Raw genomic sequence first — 15,995 nt, 5'->3', positions numbered from 1 at the left:
GGCAATGCAGTGAATCCACTCATGTCTGAGCTCACAACCATAGCAGTTTATATATTCTTCACCCACCTGAGTACTGAGTACCTGACTCAGGTACTGCAGCTTGACTTCCTCATACACAGGTACAAAACATAAATAAGTAGGGGGAACAAAACATGTTGACATGTATATTATTGAGGAGTTAATAGGTAAGGGGTGTGGTGGCTTGTACTTGGTAGATGATGGCTCAAAAGACAGATAGAAAATGATCATTAGTTAATTTAAATGGGTGTAGTTATTAAACAGAATGAAACAGTCACACAGTTCATTGTAGTGTGGTTAACTAGACAGACAAGAACTCCTATTCAAACAGGTGATCACACATATAAACTATGGTGAGTTAGTATAACTCCTATGTCAGTGTTGGCTAACCTGTGACACTCCAGCTGTTGTGAATCTACAAGTCCCAGCATGCTTTGCCAATATATAACAGCTTATTGCTGGAAGGGTATGCTGGGACTTGTAGTTTCACAACACCTAGAGTCTCACAGGTTAGACAACACTGTCCTATGTCTTAATCACTTTGTAATGATTAAAAATAAGCAAATGTGCTCCTGGAAAAACCATGTAATCTTTGTAATGGGTTTGAGGGAGCCACATTAGGCATTCAAGTGACCCAGGGACGTTGCATTCAGAGCCTGACAGGTGTCTCCTTCAATATAATCTAATTGTGAACTGTTCATCATGCCCCTCTGGCCTTTGCCACGCAATTGCAGGGAGCTCATCTGTAAGTTAGAACAGTCAACAGTTTGGCACTAGCTTACCTTTAAAAGGAAGTCAGCTTCTCCAGGTTGTAGAACCAAATCTTGTGGGGGCGAAAAAACAGTTTAGCCTCTCTGATAGCGCTGTTCATTCCAGGAAGACTCAATCTTCAGCCAGATTTCTTAAGCAGGAATACCCGCAACTGATTTGAATGGGAACTGACACATAGGATCTTTCGGAAGATTGTGGATAGATGAGATTTTCAGAGAACTAATATAAAAGATTTTTCTCAAAGATGCCTTGCCTGGGGTCAGACAGTGCAGGTGCATTGTCTAAGGCTGGGTACACACTACAGAAAATTTCTCCTATAAGATATCTTTAACGATTTTACCAATGATTAAAGAAATTTTTATATGATTTACCTTCAGATCTGTGCTCTTCATCTGTCATATCCATCGCCTGAAAAGACTATGCATACTCTATAGAGATCTATGGACACTGCCGGTCATGATTGCATACACAGTGCAGAATTAGAAACAACATTGTTCCGATATTTTTTAGTTCAGTTTAAAAATCAAATGAAACTATACAATGAACTTTGGAACAATAGAAATTCATCATTATAGTGTGCACACTTATCTGATATCAGGCCGAACGCCAGCTTATCGTGTGATTGGCCCGATAATCGGTTAAAACCCTGTAGTGTGTACCCAGCCTAAGAAGTTAAACTTTTGTCTAGCATTACTCTTTCAGCAATTCAAAAAATCAGCTGGGACAGAGCAGAAATACTAGTTGTAGCACCAGATTGTCTAATGAGACCACGGTACACAATGTTAGAGCATATGGCAATGAAAAGCCCCTACTTCAAGATAGCGTGGTCCAAGGTTCAATCCAACACCAACAGTCACCAGAGTGGGCCCTCAATTTATCTACCTGGATACTGCAGTAGTGGAAGCTTTGCTAAAAGACAGAAAAACATCCACTTCCATTGTTTATCCTATAGTCTGGAAGAAATTTGTAGAATTGACAGCTGTAAAGGAAGTGTATTTGACAAACAACAGCCACTTGTGTCAGGCATCCTTAGTTTCTAGCAAGAAGTATTGGTAAAAAGCTATAAATACAGAACTCTGAAAGTTCATGTCTCTGCCTAGTCTGCCATTTCAGGGGTTCAGTAGACAAAACACCCAATGGTCATAAGATTGGCCTCATGTTTAAACCTTCTATACCTCATGAGACTTACCTTTAGTCTTGTGTCCCTGTAGTATTAAAGGCATTAACTAACAAACCTTTTGAGCCATTCATGATGCCACGCACATGAAACAATCTTTCCATTAACTATCACCAGGGCTAGAAGAGTCAGAGAACTTCAAGCCCTTTTGTACCATTTTCCATCAACTTTTTTTTTGTCTTGACAAAGTAGTGATCAGATGTGTGGCAGAATCTCTCACTAAAGAAATTACATGTTTCCATGTCAAGCAAGAGATGTTTTGCCAGTGTTTTTTCCAGAACCACGGAATGAACAGGAGAAGAAGAGGCATTCATTGTATTTTCCTAGATACCCCAAAATATAAATAGGAATGACTGACCCAGTTAGGACCACAAATAGACTGTTTATACTGCCACAAGGACGGAAAAGAGATCAAGCAGCTTCTACTACAACAAACAATAGATAGTACAAGCAATCAGTCATAATTATGGCATAGTCAGTAGCTAATAAACGAACATGCATTTATAAATGATTATTTCCAATGACATGAGTTTTATCCTGTCCCTGGGTGCACACCAAGGATTAAACGTGCTAAAATTTCCTCTGCAGACCTAACAATCTGCTTAGTGTGTGGGTCCTGCCACATTCTGGGTTTTGTATATTTCAAAGAGGACTGGCATTGTGCTACATGATATCAGATAAGATAAATATGTTTATAGCCCCAGCTCTACAGAAGCCATGAGATTTAAGTTAATTTTGAAGTTACAAAAGGGTACTAGCAGGGAGTATAGTATGTTTTATATAAGAACTAATATACCTCAAAACAAACATCATATCCCATGTTTTAGGGGATCTCTATGACAATAAACCTAGCCCCATCAAACAAGTCAAGCGCAAAGTGCAAGCCCCATAGAGAAGCTAGAAAAATAAAATATGGTTCCAAAAAAATTTACCTAATATTTTCATGTTTCATATGCAAATATTTGAAATGTTCCACTCTGTCTGAAAGATGCAATATTATATTTCTAGGATGTCCCAGAGAAAAGATATTTCATTTATAAGAAGTCTTTATTTCCTTTCCCTTCTCCATGGCAGCCCTTACAATGGATTAATACCCTGATCAGCTTAGTGTAGACAGGAAAAGATTCATCCCATCTAAACCCTATATAAGGCACCTCCTCCTCTTCCTAAGTGTCTTCTTTCCTGTCACAGCAAGTGTATGACAGGTTAGTGCAGTGTAGCATTTTTTGTTTTGGTTTGTTATTTTATTTGAGGGGGCTTACCTGAGGTTTGTGGCTTTCCTCATGAGGCTGGCTGTATGTGCAGTCCAGCGGGGCATGGGCTGGAACTGTATCGGTTTTTCTCAGCTTGGCACACGCGCGCATGTGCAGTGCGCTGCCGGGTTGCCGTGCAGCCCTACTCCCGCTCATCTGTTCACCTGTCAAGGGTACAGGTGAAAATCATTACAGGTGAAAGCATTATCCTGCGGTGGACACACTCTGATGATGTCAGGACAGGCACTTTTTAAAGCAACTGACGCCCATTATATGAGGCTCATTGTTTGCTATAGGTGGTTGTATGCTGCAGGACTTAGCAGCTGTCTGGATACAGTGCACTATGGACCAGGAGCCCACCCCAAAAAAGCTGAAGGACACCCCAAGGTAAGCCCTTAGAAGTGGGTGTTTGTGTACTTTAGAATAGTTTACTTAGTGCCTTTTGTTCTATTGTTTACAGTACCTCTGTGGAGCTTGTGCAGAGAAAAAGAAAATGTAAAGTTAAGAATCAAGTGTGTGCAGCCTGTGATGGCTGATTGCCGAAAGAATGCATTGATCCGTTATGTATGTCATGTACCCCTGAAACGATAGAAGAGCCTGGCCCCCCAGAACAATTCAAACAGTTCTTTTCATGGATGGTGAAGGCCATGCAGGATTTTCAGGCCCCACAGCAGGGGGCACATAGGGATTCCAATAGCAGAAGAGATGGAGGATGTGAGGCCAGGGCCGTCCTCTGAAACATTCAGTTCCTTTCGGGACTGGGATTCCGAGTCAGATAGTGAGGCTGAGGTGAAAGAGGATCCCAGAATGTTTAATTTGGATACCGTAAATGTTATACTCAAGCATATTAACAAATCTCTAGGCATTGAGGAACCTACAGTTCCGGTCAAACCACAGGATGCACTGTTTGCAGAACACCAACTGAAATCTAGAGTATTCTATACCCATAAGGAGATTAAAGACTTGATCCCTAAGGAGTGGCAAGCCTTAGTCAAATGTCATCCTAACATAGGGAGACTGAACCGCATGTACCGTTTCCAGTATGAGGATATGCTGAGATGTTGTTCAGTACCTAAGGTGGATTCAGTCATAGCCAGCTTATCCTCAAGGACAACTCTCCCATGGGATGATGGGGAACCATTGAAAGATACCATGGACAGGAGAATGGAGACTTCCTTCAGAAAATTACACATCTCCTCAGGCATAACTCTAAAGTTTGGGATAGCCATGGCTTCGGTAGCTAGAGCCCTTAGGTTGTGGGCCAGCACGTTGCATACAGACATTGAAGATAGAATAAATAGATTGTACCTTCTAAAGTCCTCAGAGGTTATACAGAATAGCATTGATTTTCTGTGTGAAGCCTCATTGGATACGATTGTGTTCTCTTCCAAAAGCATGGCTTCGGCAGTTGTAGTGAGAAGAGCGCTTTGGTTACGTCCCTGGGCGGCAGATCACCAATCCAAAAGCCATTTGACAACGCTTCCATATGAAGGTAATTTCTCGTTTGGAGAAAAACTGGATAATCTGATGCAGAGGCTAGCAAGTGGTAGTGCTAATCGTTTACCACAGGACAGAAAGGGGAGACGTTTCCTCACTTACTCTCCAAGGCAACAGTTTAAGGAAGCCTGAGCCTATAGGCCTGGCAGACAAGTTTCCAGACATCAAGACAGAATGACAAGACAGTCTTTTCAGCCCTTCAGACCGAAAAGGGGAAACATGGACAGCAAAGAACCCAAAGACTATCTGCAGATCCAGTCTCCACTAACCCCAGTGGGCGGCAGGATATCACGCTTTGCAGAAATTTGGAATCGGACCACACAAGACAGGTGGGTCCAGTAGATAGTCACCAGAGGATATGCCATAGAATTCCATACCTGGCCAAAAGGAACCAGATTTGTCCAGTCAAGAAGTCCAATGTCCTTCTTAGAACAGCAAGCACTGGAGGAAGTCCTGGTGAAAACAAAAGCTATTGTGCAGGTGGCAACAAATCAGGAAAACATGGGGTTTTATTCCAGCCTGTTCTGCGTCCAGAAAGCGTCAAGTGCCTTCAGAACGGTACTAGATTTACGAGCTTTGAATTGCTTTGTGCAAGCAAAACACTTTTGGAGGGAGTCTATCAGCTCAATCCTCAAAGCAGTAGAAACAGGAGATTTTTGGACGGCGATAGACTTAAAGGATGCATATTTTCATATCCCGGTCGCGATTCGTCACCAGCAATTCCTGAGGTTTTGCTTTCAAGGATGCCACTTTCAGTTTACTTGTCTTCCGTTTGCCCACATCTACAAGAACATTTACCAAGGTCCTTATAGTCCTCATAGCGGCACTCAGGAAGAGAGAAGTAGCTTTGTGGCGGTTGGTCGTATCTGGACGATATCCAGATTGCGGCAAAGTCAGAAGAAGCGTCCCTGGAGGTTACATCCCAAGTAATCCAGCTTATGCAACAGCACGGTTGGTTAATCAATGTATCAAAAAGACATCTGAAACCGTCACAACAGATGATGTTCCTGGGTGTACAAATAAATACAAGAACGGACAAGGTCTGTCTCTCTCAAGAAAGAGTGGACAAAATCCAGGGCCTTAGCACATCAAATTCAGATTCAACCTCGAGTTTTCCTCCTAGGGATGTTTTCCTCAACAATAGGAATCCTTCTATGGGCAAGATGGCATATGAGAGATCTTCAATCAAACCTCTTTTCAAAATGGGATCGTACACTGGGGTCGCTAGATTCCAAAATCAACCTCTCAAGGTCGGCAAGACAGTCCCTAGACTGGTGGCAACTACAAGGCTTGAGAAAGCAAGGGGTGACTCTCTCTATACCAGACTGGTGTGTCCTTACCACAGATGCCAGTTCAGTAGGTTGGGGTGCTCACATGCAAGCGATGGTCACACAGGCCACCTGGTGAGACGAAGAGAGACTTCTCCAGGGGAACATCTTGGAGATGAGAGTGGTCTGGCGTGCAGTCCAGTACTTCCAGTACTACTTACAAGCCAAACATCTGCGAGTATTCTCAGAAAACAGGACTGTAGTAGCCTTTATAAACAAGCAGGGTGGCATCAAGAGCAGAGCAATGCTGGCTGAAATAACCACTCTGATGGCATGGGCAGAGACGAATATGAGATCTCTCTCAGCTCTTCACGTGGCAGGCAAAGACAGCGTGGTGGCGGACTATTGATGCAGACACCAAGTCCACCCAGGAGAATGGGAGTTGCACAAAGAGGTCTTTTAACTCATACGACACAGGTTTGGAACACCAGAAACAGACCAGATGGCCACAGGAAGCAATGCCAAGGTACCCCTTTTCTACTCCCGTCAGAGACAACAGGGCCCTAGGAATAGATTATCTGTCGATACAGTGGAACTTCAAGCTGGGGTATGTGTTTCCTCCATTTCCAGTCATCCTTCAGGTACTTAGGAAGATAAGGAAGGAAAGGGTAGAGGTTATAGCAGTCCTACCGGCATGGCTGCGTCGCCTTTTGTTCACGGTATCACGGAGGATGCTGCCGGAACGTCCATGGCCGTGGCCGGTCAGACCAGATCTCCTACATCAGGGTCCGGTTCTGCATCCAAATCCGGGCTCCCTTGGCTTAAGACTGAGCGGCGACTGTTGAAATCCAAAGGTGTTTCAGACGAGGTAATATACATTCTAATTCAGGCAAGGAATTTATTACAGAATTTTGAAAAAATTTATTTGTTGGGCAATGAACATGGCGAAGGATCCCATGTCCGCTAGTGTTCCAGATGTGCTAGTTTATTAAAGATGGTTTTGTGAAAGGATTAGCACCGTCTACATTGAAGGTGCAAATATCTGCTCTTAACATCCTTCTTGATACCAAGCTGTCATCTCAGGATCTTGTCTTCCAATTCTTTCAGGCACTGAAAAGGTTACGATCAAGAGTGAAACCATTCTTAGCCCCCTTGGGACCTTAATATTGTCCTGGACACCTTAACCACTGACCTCTTCGAACCATTGCTGGATATTTCTCTTAAATGGCTCACTCTGAAAGTGCTCTTTCTAGTGGCAATCACTTCGGTTCATCGGATAGGAGACATACATGCATTATGGTGTGAAGAACCCTGCCTGTACATTTATGAAGATAAAGTGATTTTGAGGATGAATCCAGAGTATCTACCCAAGGTTGTCTTCCTTCCACATCAATCAAGAACTGGTACTACCGTCTCCCTACCCTTATCCCACTAATAGTGAGGAGAGACAACTCCATATTCTAGATGTGGTGAGAGCCATATCTACCTACATTGTGAAGACGGAAAATCTTAGGAAGACAAAGCAACTATTTGGACTTCCTTAAGTTCCTTGCAAAGGGTTTGTCCCATCTAAACCCACATTGGCGAAGTGGATAAGAGAAGTGATTGCACATGCCTACAGGGGGAAATGGCGTGACGTACCCAAGATACTGAAGGAGCATTCAACTAGGGCGGTAGCGACCTCTTGGGCGCATAGAACCCATGCATCGGCAGCTGACATCTGTAAGGCAGCCGAATGGTCGTCGATGCACACCTTTTCTAAGCATTATCTTCTTGACGTTTCAGCATCTACGGAGACACAGTTTTGGAGAAAGATTCTCCAGCAAACAGTGTAAATAAATAGTTAGTTTGACTGTCATTAAGGTGTTGGTTTTTATTGCATTCCTGACTATTGTACTGCTTTAGTATATCCCATTGTAAGGGCTGCCATGGAGTAGGGAAAAGAAAATTGAGAATTATACTCACCATTAATTTCCTTTCCTTGACATACTACATGGCAGCCCTATATTTTCCCACCCTTGTTCTAATAGTTAAGTTCTAGGAGGGCTTGGGAAGTCAAAACACACTGAGGAGGAGGAGTTTCCTTATATAGTTTCCTTATATAGGGTCCAGGTAGGGCAAATCTTTTCCCGTCTACACTAAGCTAATCAGGGTATTAACCCATTGTAAGGACTGCCATGAAGTATATATATCAAGGAAAGGAAATTAACGGTCATTAAAATCCTAAATTAATTTCTGCAACTATTAAAAAAGTGATCAGTTGTTGGAGACAATTATAAAAGGCATGGAAGTATAGTAAGCATTTGTGTGTGTTCTGCTTGGACTTCCACCGTATGCAGAGGCAAACGCATCCCAAGATACATTCGGCTCTGAATAGTTGTACAAGTTTTTAGAGCAGAACTTTTTTTTCCCATTCAGTTGATACCCTGCAAATTGATTGAGTGCCGACTTACTTTTGTATTATTTTTTCCAAATATCGCCTAATGTTATCTTAGCTGCTGTCCATCCATTATATTAAATGTTATGAGTGATTTAAAAACAAAAAATGCTTTTTGTTACCTTTCAGCCTCTTTACCCGAGAGATGATTTTAACTGCATTTTGGTATTGTTTGAAGCATAGATGGAAGTATAGGGACCCACAAACATAGGACCCTTGACATAGATTAGATGTTTTGATTGACATATGAATACCATACACTACTTTTACAATATAAATTGTGCTTTGCTGTACTATTGCAAATCTAACAACTTTGTTTATACCAATTATTTTCTGCAACATATACCTGAGAACAAGGTGCCCTGCTATCTGAAAAGCTTATATGCATCATTTACATACAAATATTGCTTTCCTTGAGTACAGGTAACACAATACATCACACTTAGAACAAGAAAATATCTATCTTGTGAAAACTTTTTATATTCTTTTTCTGGTATATTGCCCCTTCAAGTTATCAACATTTTTTGCATTATAGAACATATGGCTGGCTTGGGCACCACAGAAACAAATCCGTTAGGGAGTCACCAGTGACCATGTCCAGACATGGATTAGAAACAGACCCTTTTCTCCCCTTTATCCATTGCTTCTTTATTCAGTTTTGTGATGCTTGAAAAAAACAAAAACAAAACAGGTATGTAACATCCCTCTCCCCCCCCCCCCCCCCAATCAAACCACCTTGTATATATCCTTTCCGTGGCACCCAGACTTTCATCATAGTGCAGAGAAATTACACACACACACCCTCCTCATTTAAGAAATCGAGTAAGCATACTTTTTTTTTTTTTTGCGTCCTAGCAGTCAAAATGCCAGAAGCAATGGTCTGAGCAGACACCTTTCAATGTCTGATTGCTGAAGAGAAAAAGCAGTAGGTGCAGGTACAGTGTGTTAAACAATAAAACAGAGTAGGGAGATTTGCAGAATTGAGTGCGAGTCTATGTATTCCAGGAGTGCCCTCAATTGAGGCGTTTTAATTTCTATTAAATCTTGTGATCTCAGACAGGAAGTCCACTTTTTAGATTTCCTAGGCGTTTTCTGACCATGATACACGAGCACAGCCCCTAATCACAATGTTTGCAGGCATTCTTCATGCTCAGTAGAACATTCACTATGTGCAGTCTCAATTTCTTTTGGCTGCACAGCTGATCTCCGATGAATCTACCATAAGTGAAGAGGTAGTGCCGGCAAAGCCAACCAGTTGGTTGGAGCCATATACTTCTCCTGCTGCATGTACATTGCTGTATACATAGAATATTATATCTTGCTCCTGCAAATACATAAACATTAGGTTCCTTATATTATTCTTGTGGTTTACTAGGATCTGGTTCACCAAGGCTATGAATGGCCAAAAGATCAAAAAATGTTTTGCAAGGCTGCCAGCTAGACAGGGTTGTTATAGTTAAAATGGCCACTAAATGCAAAGTGTAATTCATCCAAAATACAGAATATGATATTTATTCATACACCTAGGAATTGTAATACAAGATATATTCATATTAAGGCATTGTTACATGTGTGGCGTTTGTATGTTTTCCCTGTTGATGTGAGTTTTCTTCAGGCGCTCCATTTCCCTCGCAGACAACCCCCCAAAAAAATATACTGGTTTGTCAATCGGATTTGGACAAAGGTGACCGCAGTGTAGAAGGACTGACGCAAATGATCAAACATGCTCTGTAAAGCATTGTGTAATATGTTGGTGGTAAATATAAATAAAACTTGTTATTGAAATATTTGCATGTATAGGACATTGTTGTTTTGGAAAAATACAGTCATGTTACTCATTTTAAGCCGTATTGATTTTAAATGTTATTTTTTAGGGCAAGTATAATCAACAAAGCTGTATAAAAAAGGTGACATTATTAAAAATCTTTATTTTGGTTTGGTAAGTACAGGCAAGATAATATTGCAGTCACAGAGTCATATGCATAAACAAGGTACAACAGTTTTGAAAACTGAGTAACTGCACACAAGTGTCAAACATTCAGCCATCTAAAGAAGGAAAATAAGTAGTATGTACAGATATTTTGTTGAAAAGGAAAATAAAATGGGGTTTTAACATGAATCTACCAGAGAACTTTCCTAATAGTCCAACTTTTTGTGATAAAACTACATCACTGAGCAAACTTTGGCAGCCAAACCCACACAGTACCATGACAAGGTGTTAAAGTCTACGGATGATGAAAACATGGGTAGGAATGCCATTATACAGCAAAAGTTTTAGATATTAACAGTTGTACAGACATCATTAATGTGAAGAAATTCCAACGTTAATTTTTATTCAACTTTTCATTAACTGACAAAAATAACTGTCCACACAAATGGCATTTTTGCAACTTTCAATGTAATTAACTGTTAAAACATCCAAATTGGCATAGGTATTACATTAAGCAACAATGCAAAACAAAACTCAGGCAACGTTATGACAAAATATGCACTATTCCTGGACAGTATCAACTCTGAAATTAAATGAAGTGTATAAAAAAAAAAAGTAAATAAAACAAAAAAAATCTTTTTTTTTTTTACAAAATGGAACCCTGTACATTTGCACCAGAGTCCAAGCCATTCTGAATGTGACGGGAGCTCACAGTTCTGTTGCCCTTTCCACTCCTTGGTTTTTCCTCCAGAGAGTCATGATTGGAGTCTGTATCATTAGAGTGGTGAGTGAGAGAGTTCTCACTTCCAGTGGGTGAGTCTACACTCTCATACCCAGTACTAAGCTGATTTATGTAGCTGCCTCCACCTCTACCAGTTCTCTCCTCAGAGTGGTTTGACAGCTTTCCCTCATTCACAGGAGACACAGGAAAGTCTTCTTCTGCGCTACTTCCCTCCCTATAAAGCCCCACAGAGCTGTGAGTTCTCTTATGAGAAGTGCCACCATTGCTTGGTCCGTTTGACAAGCGACTGCAATCCTTACTAGTAGATTCTCCTTCTTCTTTGGGCTCTGCTAGAGCTCTGTTGGCAGAACTTTGAGACTGCTGCTGCTGGAACTGAGAAAGTTGTTGGCGGGATTCCTTTAGCTGCTGTTGAAGAACCAAGATAGTGCTTTGCATCCCTTCCACCTCCTCATCGAGCTGAATGATGAAGTCATTTAGTTCTGCGTTAAAGAAAAATAGCCACAGAAATTTAGGAAAAAACTAAGGGAAGAACGGATATACACAAAAACATTGTAATAAAAAGAAGGAAGAGCAATCAGTTGTGGCCTGTGACTTATGCTGTTAAATTGCAATTCTCATAGGAAACAGGGAGAAATAGGCGACGTCTTTTAAACATCCTTGTGCAAGCTGTGAAAACCTTGTAATGCACTTATTAATGATACAAAAAAAACCAATTGGTAGTAAACACACTCCAGCCTTGACTGGTAAGTGCTCATGAAAGGTAACCACTTCATTTTGTACCAATTATAAAAAAAAAAAAAAAAAAGAAAAAAAAGAAGTATCATTGCCTAGACTTGATCAATCCAGAGAACACATTCAGATATAAGAAATGGTATAAAATATGTCAGATCCTGTGATGCAAGTAATCAGAAATAATGTTTTGTAAAAAAAACAAAAACAAATTTTGATATCACAAATAAGAAACAATCTAGTTACAATATATATTCAGGGGGCTTTTAGGCGGAAATAAGAAAGAATACTAAATAAGAGTGCAGTCCGGACACCTGAAACTTCCTGGCAGGCGTTAGACTGCCTCCCCCCACAAGAAAAAGGACATACAAGAAAGTTATCATGTAAAATAAATAGGAAGGAGGAACTCTACAGGCTGCAGAGAATGCACATGCTGTTAAAATGACACATCATACGCACACAACAGTTTAATTAAGGCTATTTATCTTTCAACACACTGAAGGGTAGGCTTGCATTTAGGCAAGCGAGAACATTTTAACTGCAACATTTTTACAGAAAACACTTACCTCTACATGCCAAGCAGAGAGCATTCTTAGTCAGCGCATTTATCCACCCAAAAATGTATTCATAACACATTATTGGAATTGTGAAGGACAAGATACAGAATATTCTGCCCTTACTCAATTCTCAAGCGTAAAAATTCTAACTCTGTCTTTGGAAGAGTGTACTGAAACATTTTAAAAGTTTAGCCAGGATATAGTTATCTTGCACTCATTAAATCATTGCAGTTCCCCTGGATATAATTTAATGCCATGTTTTGCAAAACATTTCACATGCAAGGTCTTTAAGAAAAATTTGACTGCATAAATACGGTACCAGCTTGCATAACCGATCACAAATCTAAGATCACATAATACAATTAAATGTGAATCTATATGAACAGGGTGAAGTTAGCAAATGCCTTATTTTCCCCTCGTGTTCTGAAAGGAACATGTCAAAGCATCTTGTTTTGGTGTCGTGAAAACAGAAAATAGTTATCAATGAACCTCAGGGCTGCTAAATGTTCAGTTCTTATTGTGTGTTCATTTAGTGCTTTTTCCCCTCTATTAGGTGTGAACTATTGTAAACAAGCCCATAGTTACAGGATTTTAAATGTAATCAATATGTACAAGATCAACACCATTCAGAAAGCCACTTAAATCCTATACCCATATCTTAGAGAAGATATTTATTTGTTTCTATTTTCACAAAGAATGGCAAATGGGATATAAGATAAAGTATAAAACAGTCATTTACTTCATTAAGGTAAGCATACTATTGTCCAGTGAGTTTATGCATTAGTCCACTGTTAACTATAATTGCCATGGTAAAACTTGCCATGCCACTGATCAAACTAAATGTGTATAAAAGTATTTGCAAGAGACTACCATTGAAAACTTAAGTGGGGAAATCGAATCATGACATTAGGGAAAGAGCAAATGTTTTCTGCACAAGACGAGAGAACTAAATCAAACTAAAATAAAATGACACTTCATGCTTTTATTAAAAACAAAGAAACAGGGAATTGCAATTGGAAACCCATTTGTAAACACGACCCTTACCATCCTGACTGCTTTTAAGTTCCTCACTATATTTCTTCTGCAAAGCCAACTCTGCTTCAAGTTGAGCAATACGACCCTGGGACAACTGCCTCCCCAGCTCTTGATTCTCCTGGATAAGCATTCGACACTTCGCCATTAATTTTTTGCCTGTTTGGCTGTAAAGGAAAAAGTTGCTTGTCAAAACATGAAGATATTATCTTGCATATGCTGCTGTACTAATGCCAAGGATTCCTGCAATATTTTTTTTATTTAAAAAACAAAACAAAAAACAGACATACAATTCATCTTCTCATTAAAAAGAAAGCTGGATTATCCCGCTGCTTAGTTATCCAAGTGTTCCTCCAGAGTCTGGTCACATTTTTTGCCGCTTTGGAATTTGGAACTTTGGAGTTCCAACGTGCAACCTTGTAAACTAAAAAGGAAGGAAACTTACCAAAGCTAAGTGTATGAAAACAAGGTCTATAATAAATGTTCATGGCTATACGAGAAAATGTCAAACATTAAAGAAGCACACTGTTTTGTAAAGAGATAAATGCCACCACATAAGTCGAAACAAAAATAAGTCCAACATTCATGAACGTCAAGATTTTCTTATAACAGACCTCTAGATTGTAAGCTCTTACGAGCGGGGGCCCCCTTTCTTTGTTTTCCCACCTACTTTCCCTTGTACCTCCACACCCTTAAGACACATATTCAGCACAGTCTCTAAGGCCAACACTCAGCATTTCTATTGCTGCTTCTTGTACTCCCAAACACAGGCTTGCTTGTTTCATTTCATTGCAGTTTTACAGCTTACTCTAACCCCCATTGTAAGCCGCTACGGACCCCTTCTGGCGCCTTATATAAATAATTAGTATTCTTGCATAATTCATGTAATTAAATCAATACCATTTAAGTTTCACAGTGATTTTTCTATAGTGTGTCTATCAGCATACTATATATTTTCTAAATTGGGTGAATGATTTAGTAAATCCATGGAAAAAAAAAAAAATCTCCTCTGATGTATACATTTTAATACAACTAACAATTATCTTTGATTACGAGTGAACATTAGAAACCAATCTAGACACAAGCATATTATACTCACTTGCTCTGGAAACCACAATCTAGAGTTGATCTCCTGCAGTAAAATATTATAGAGAATGCTAAGCACAAATAGCCCCTTAGACAGTCCTCTCCTGCAGACAGCAGTTCAATAGATCACTTTTTGAGGACAGGACAAACTTCTAGACTAGTTAGAAGTTTGTCCTGTCCTAGTTCTACACGAGTTACAGCCACTGTCTCGGCATACACAGGAAAGTCCTGCTCCCAATTTCAGGCAACTGGCAGAAGGGAAGATAGAGAAATCCCGCTACCACCCTTCCTTTGCAGGTTGGGTGGTATGAAGACTTAAGAGGCGTAATTATCCAAAAGTGGATAACCGCTTTAATTCTAATACCAAGACAATTAAATTGTTGACTTCTCCACAGGTAAGAATTCCTTTATAAACAGGCATGCATGTTATTATAGGTCTAAAAATATTTATCTGCAGACACAGTTAACACACAGGCATCATTTACCCAAAAAACAGTGGACTCTTATACTCCTTTCCAATACAATAGTGGGTTCTGCATTACCAAACTGTCCAGCCTATTGGCTCCTTAATGATACAAAAATGCCCATTTCCCAATATAAAAAGTATTTGGTGAAATACCTTAGTAACGCAGCAAAGGCTGCGATACCAGTCCACTCGAGATCACCAACAGCTACCTCCACAAAAGAATTGTTTGACCATTTAGACTTTTATGTCCATGGATAACCCAATCTACTACTCGGGTGATAAATACAGGACATTTTCTCATTTGTAGTTCGAATGGATGGAGTTCAAGGGAACTGCTCTGTATACTCAATGGAATAACTAAAGTTCAAACACAGTCCCCAAAATTATACCCATCCCCCTACCTCTCATTTCCCCCCTCCTCCCTATTTCCCAACCAAATACTACGTTTATTTGTATAAAATAGTTTTGACTGTAAAGCTTGTTGTGAAACATCTAATTGTATCCTAAGTAATCAAGGATTACAGACATTATGGTAATAGTGTGCATAATTACCATTAACACAGTAATTTCAATGCTGGCTTTTTGCAAAAGCAGGGTTAAAATTCCTGTATTAACAGTAATAGGCATAGCGCGGCGTTACTCTGGGGAAGAATTGAATTCCCCCCATAGAATCTATACTCACATTTAGCTTTCTACATTTTAAAGAGATATTGTCAAAGTCTTTCAGGAAGGCCCACATTCATCTTTTATGTCAAACAGTAAAAAATAAATAAAAATTTAAAAGTAAAAAATAAAATAAAATAATTGAGCGTAAAACAGTGGATATGGAAGATCTCAAGGAAGCAGTAAGCCACATCCAGCTTACGTCAACTGTATGGGCAGGATGTTAGAGGTGTGCACAAATTCACCTAATAGCACCTAATGCTTGGTGGAAAAAACAAAAACCTCCAGCATTTGTCTATCACCAGAGCAATCCAACAAAACCCTCCCCCCACCCAAAACAAAAAGGAAAAAAGAAAAGTGCAAAACTGT

At 39.9% G+C, this 15,995-nt stretch overlaps 1 protein-coding gene across 2 annotated transcripts in view; it reads right to left on the bottom strand.

Moving 5' to 3' along the window:
• Positions 1-10,329: 10,329 nt before the first annotated feature.
• Positions 10,330-15,995, bottom strand: part of WTAP (WT1 associated protein) — a 30,861-nt gene continuing 25,195 nt past the window's right edge. The window contains exons 7-8 of one of the 2 annotated variants that reach the window (XM_075203562.1): positions 13,424-13,578; positions 10,330-11,572 (exon numbers count right to left, since the gene is read on the bottom strand). In XM_075203562.1, coding sequence (XP_075059663.1) covers positions 10,998-11,572; positions 13,424-13,578 — 730 coding nt within the window. In that variant the 3' untranslated portion in view covers positions 10,330-10,997. Of the gene's footprint in view, positions 11,573-13,423; positions 13,579-15,995 lie in introns of those variants that run through there. The other variant, XR_012689737.1, reaches the window with a different exon arrangement.

The sequence above is a fragment of the Mixophyes fleayi genome, chromosome 3 (assembly GCF_038048845.1).
Source record: "Mixophyes fleayi isolate aMixFle1 chromosome 3, aMixFle1.hap1, whole genome shotgun sequence".
NCBI lineage: Eukaryota > Metazoa > Chordata > Amphibia > Anura > Limnodynastidae > Mixophyes > Mixophyes fleayi.
Note: the sequence above shows the minus strand (reverse complement) of the source record. Positions and strands in the feature narration are given on the sequence as shown.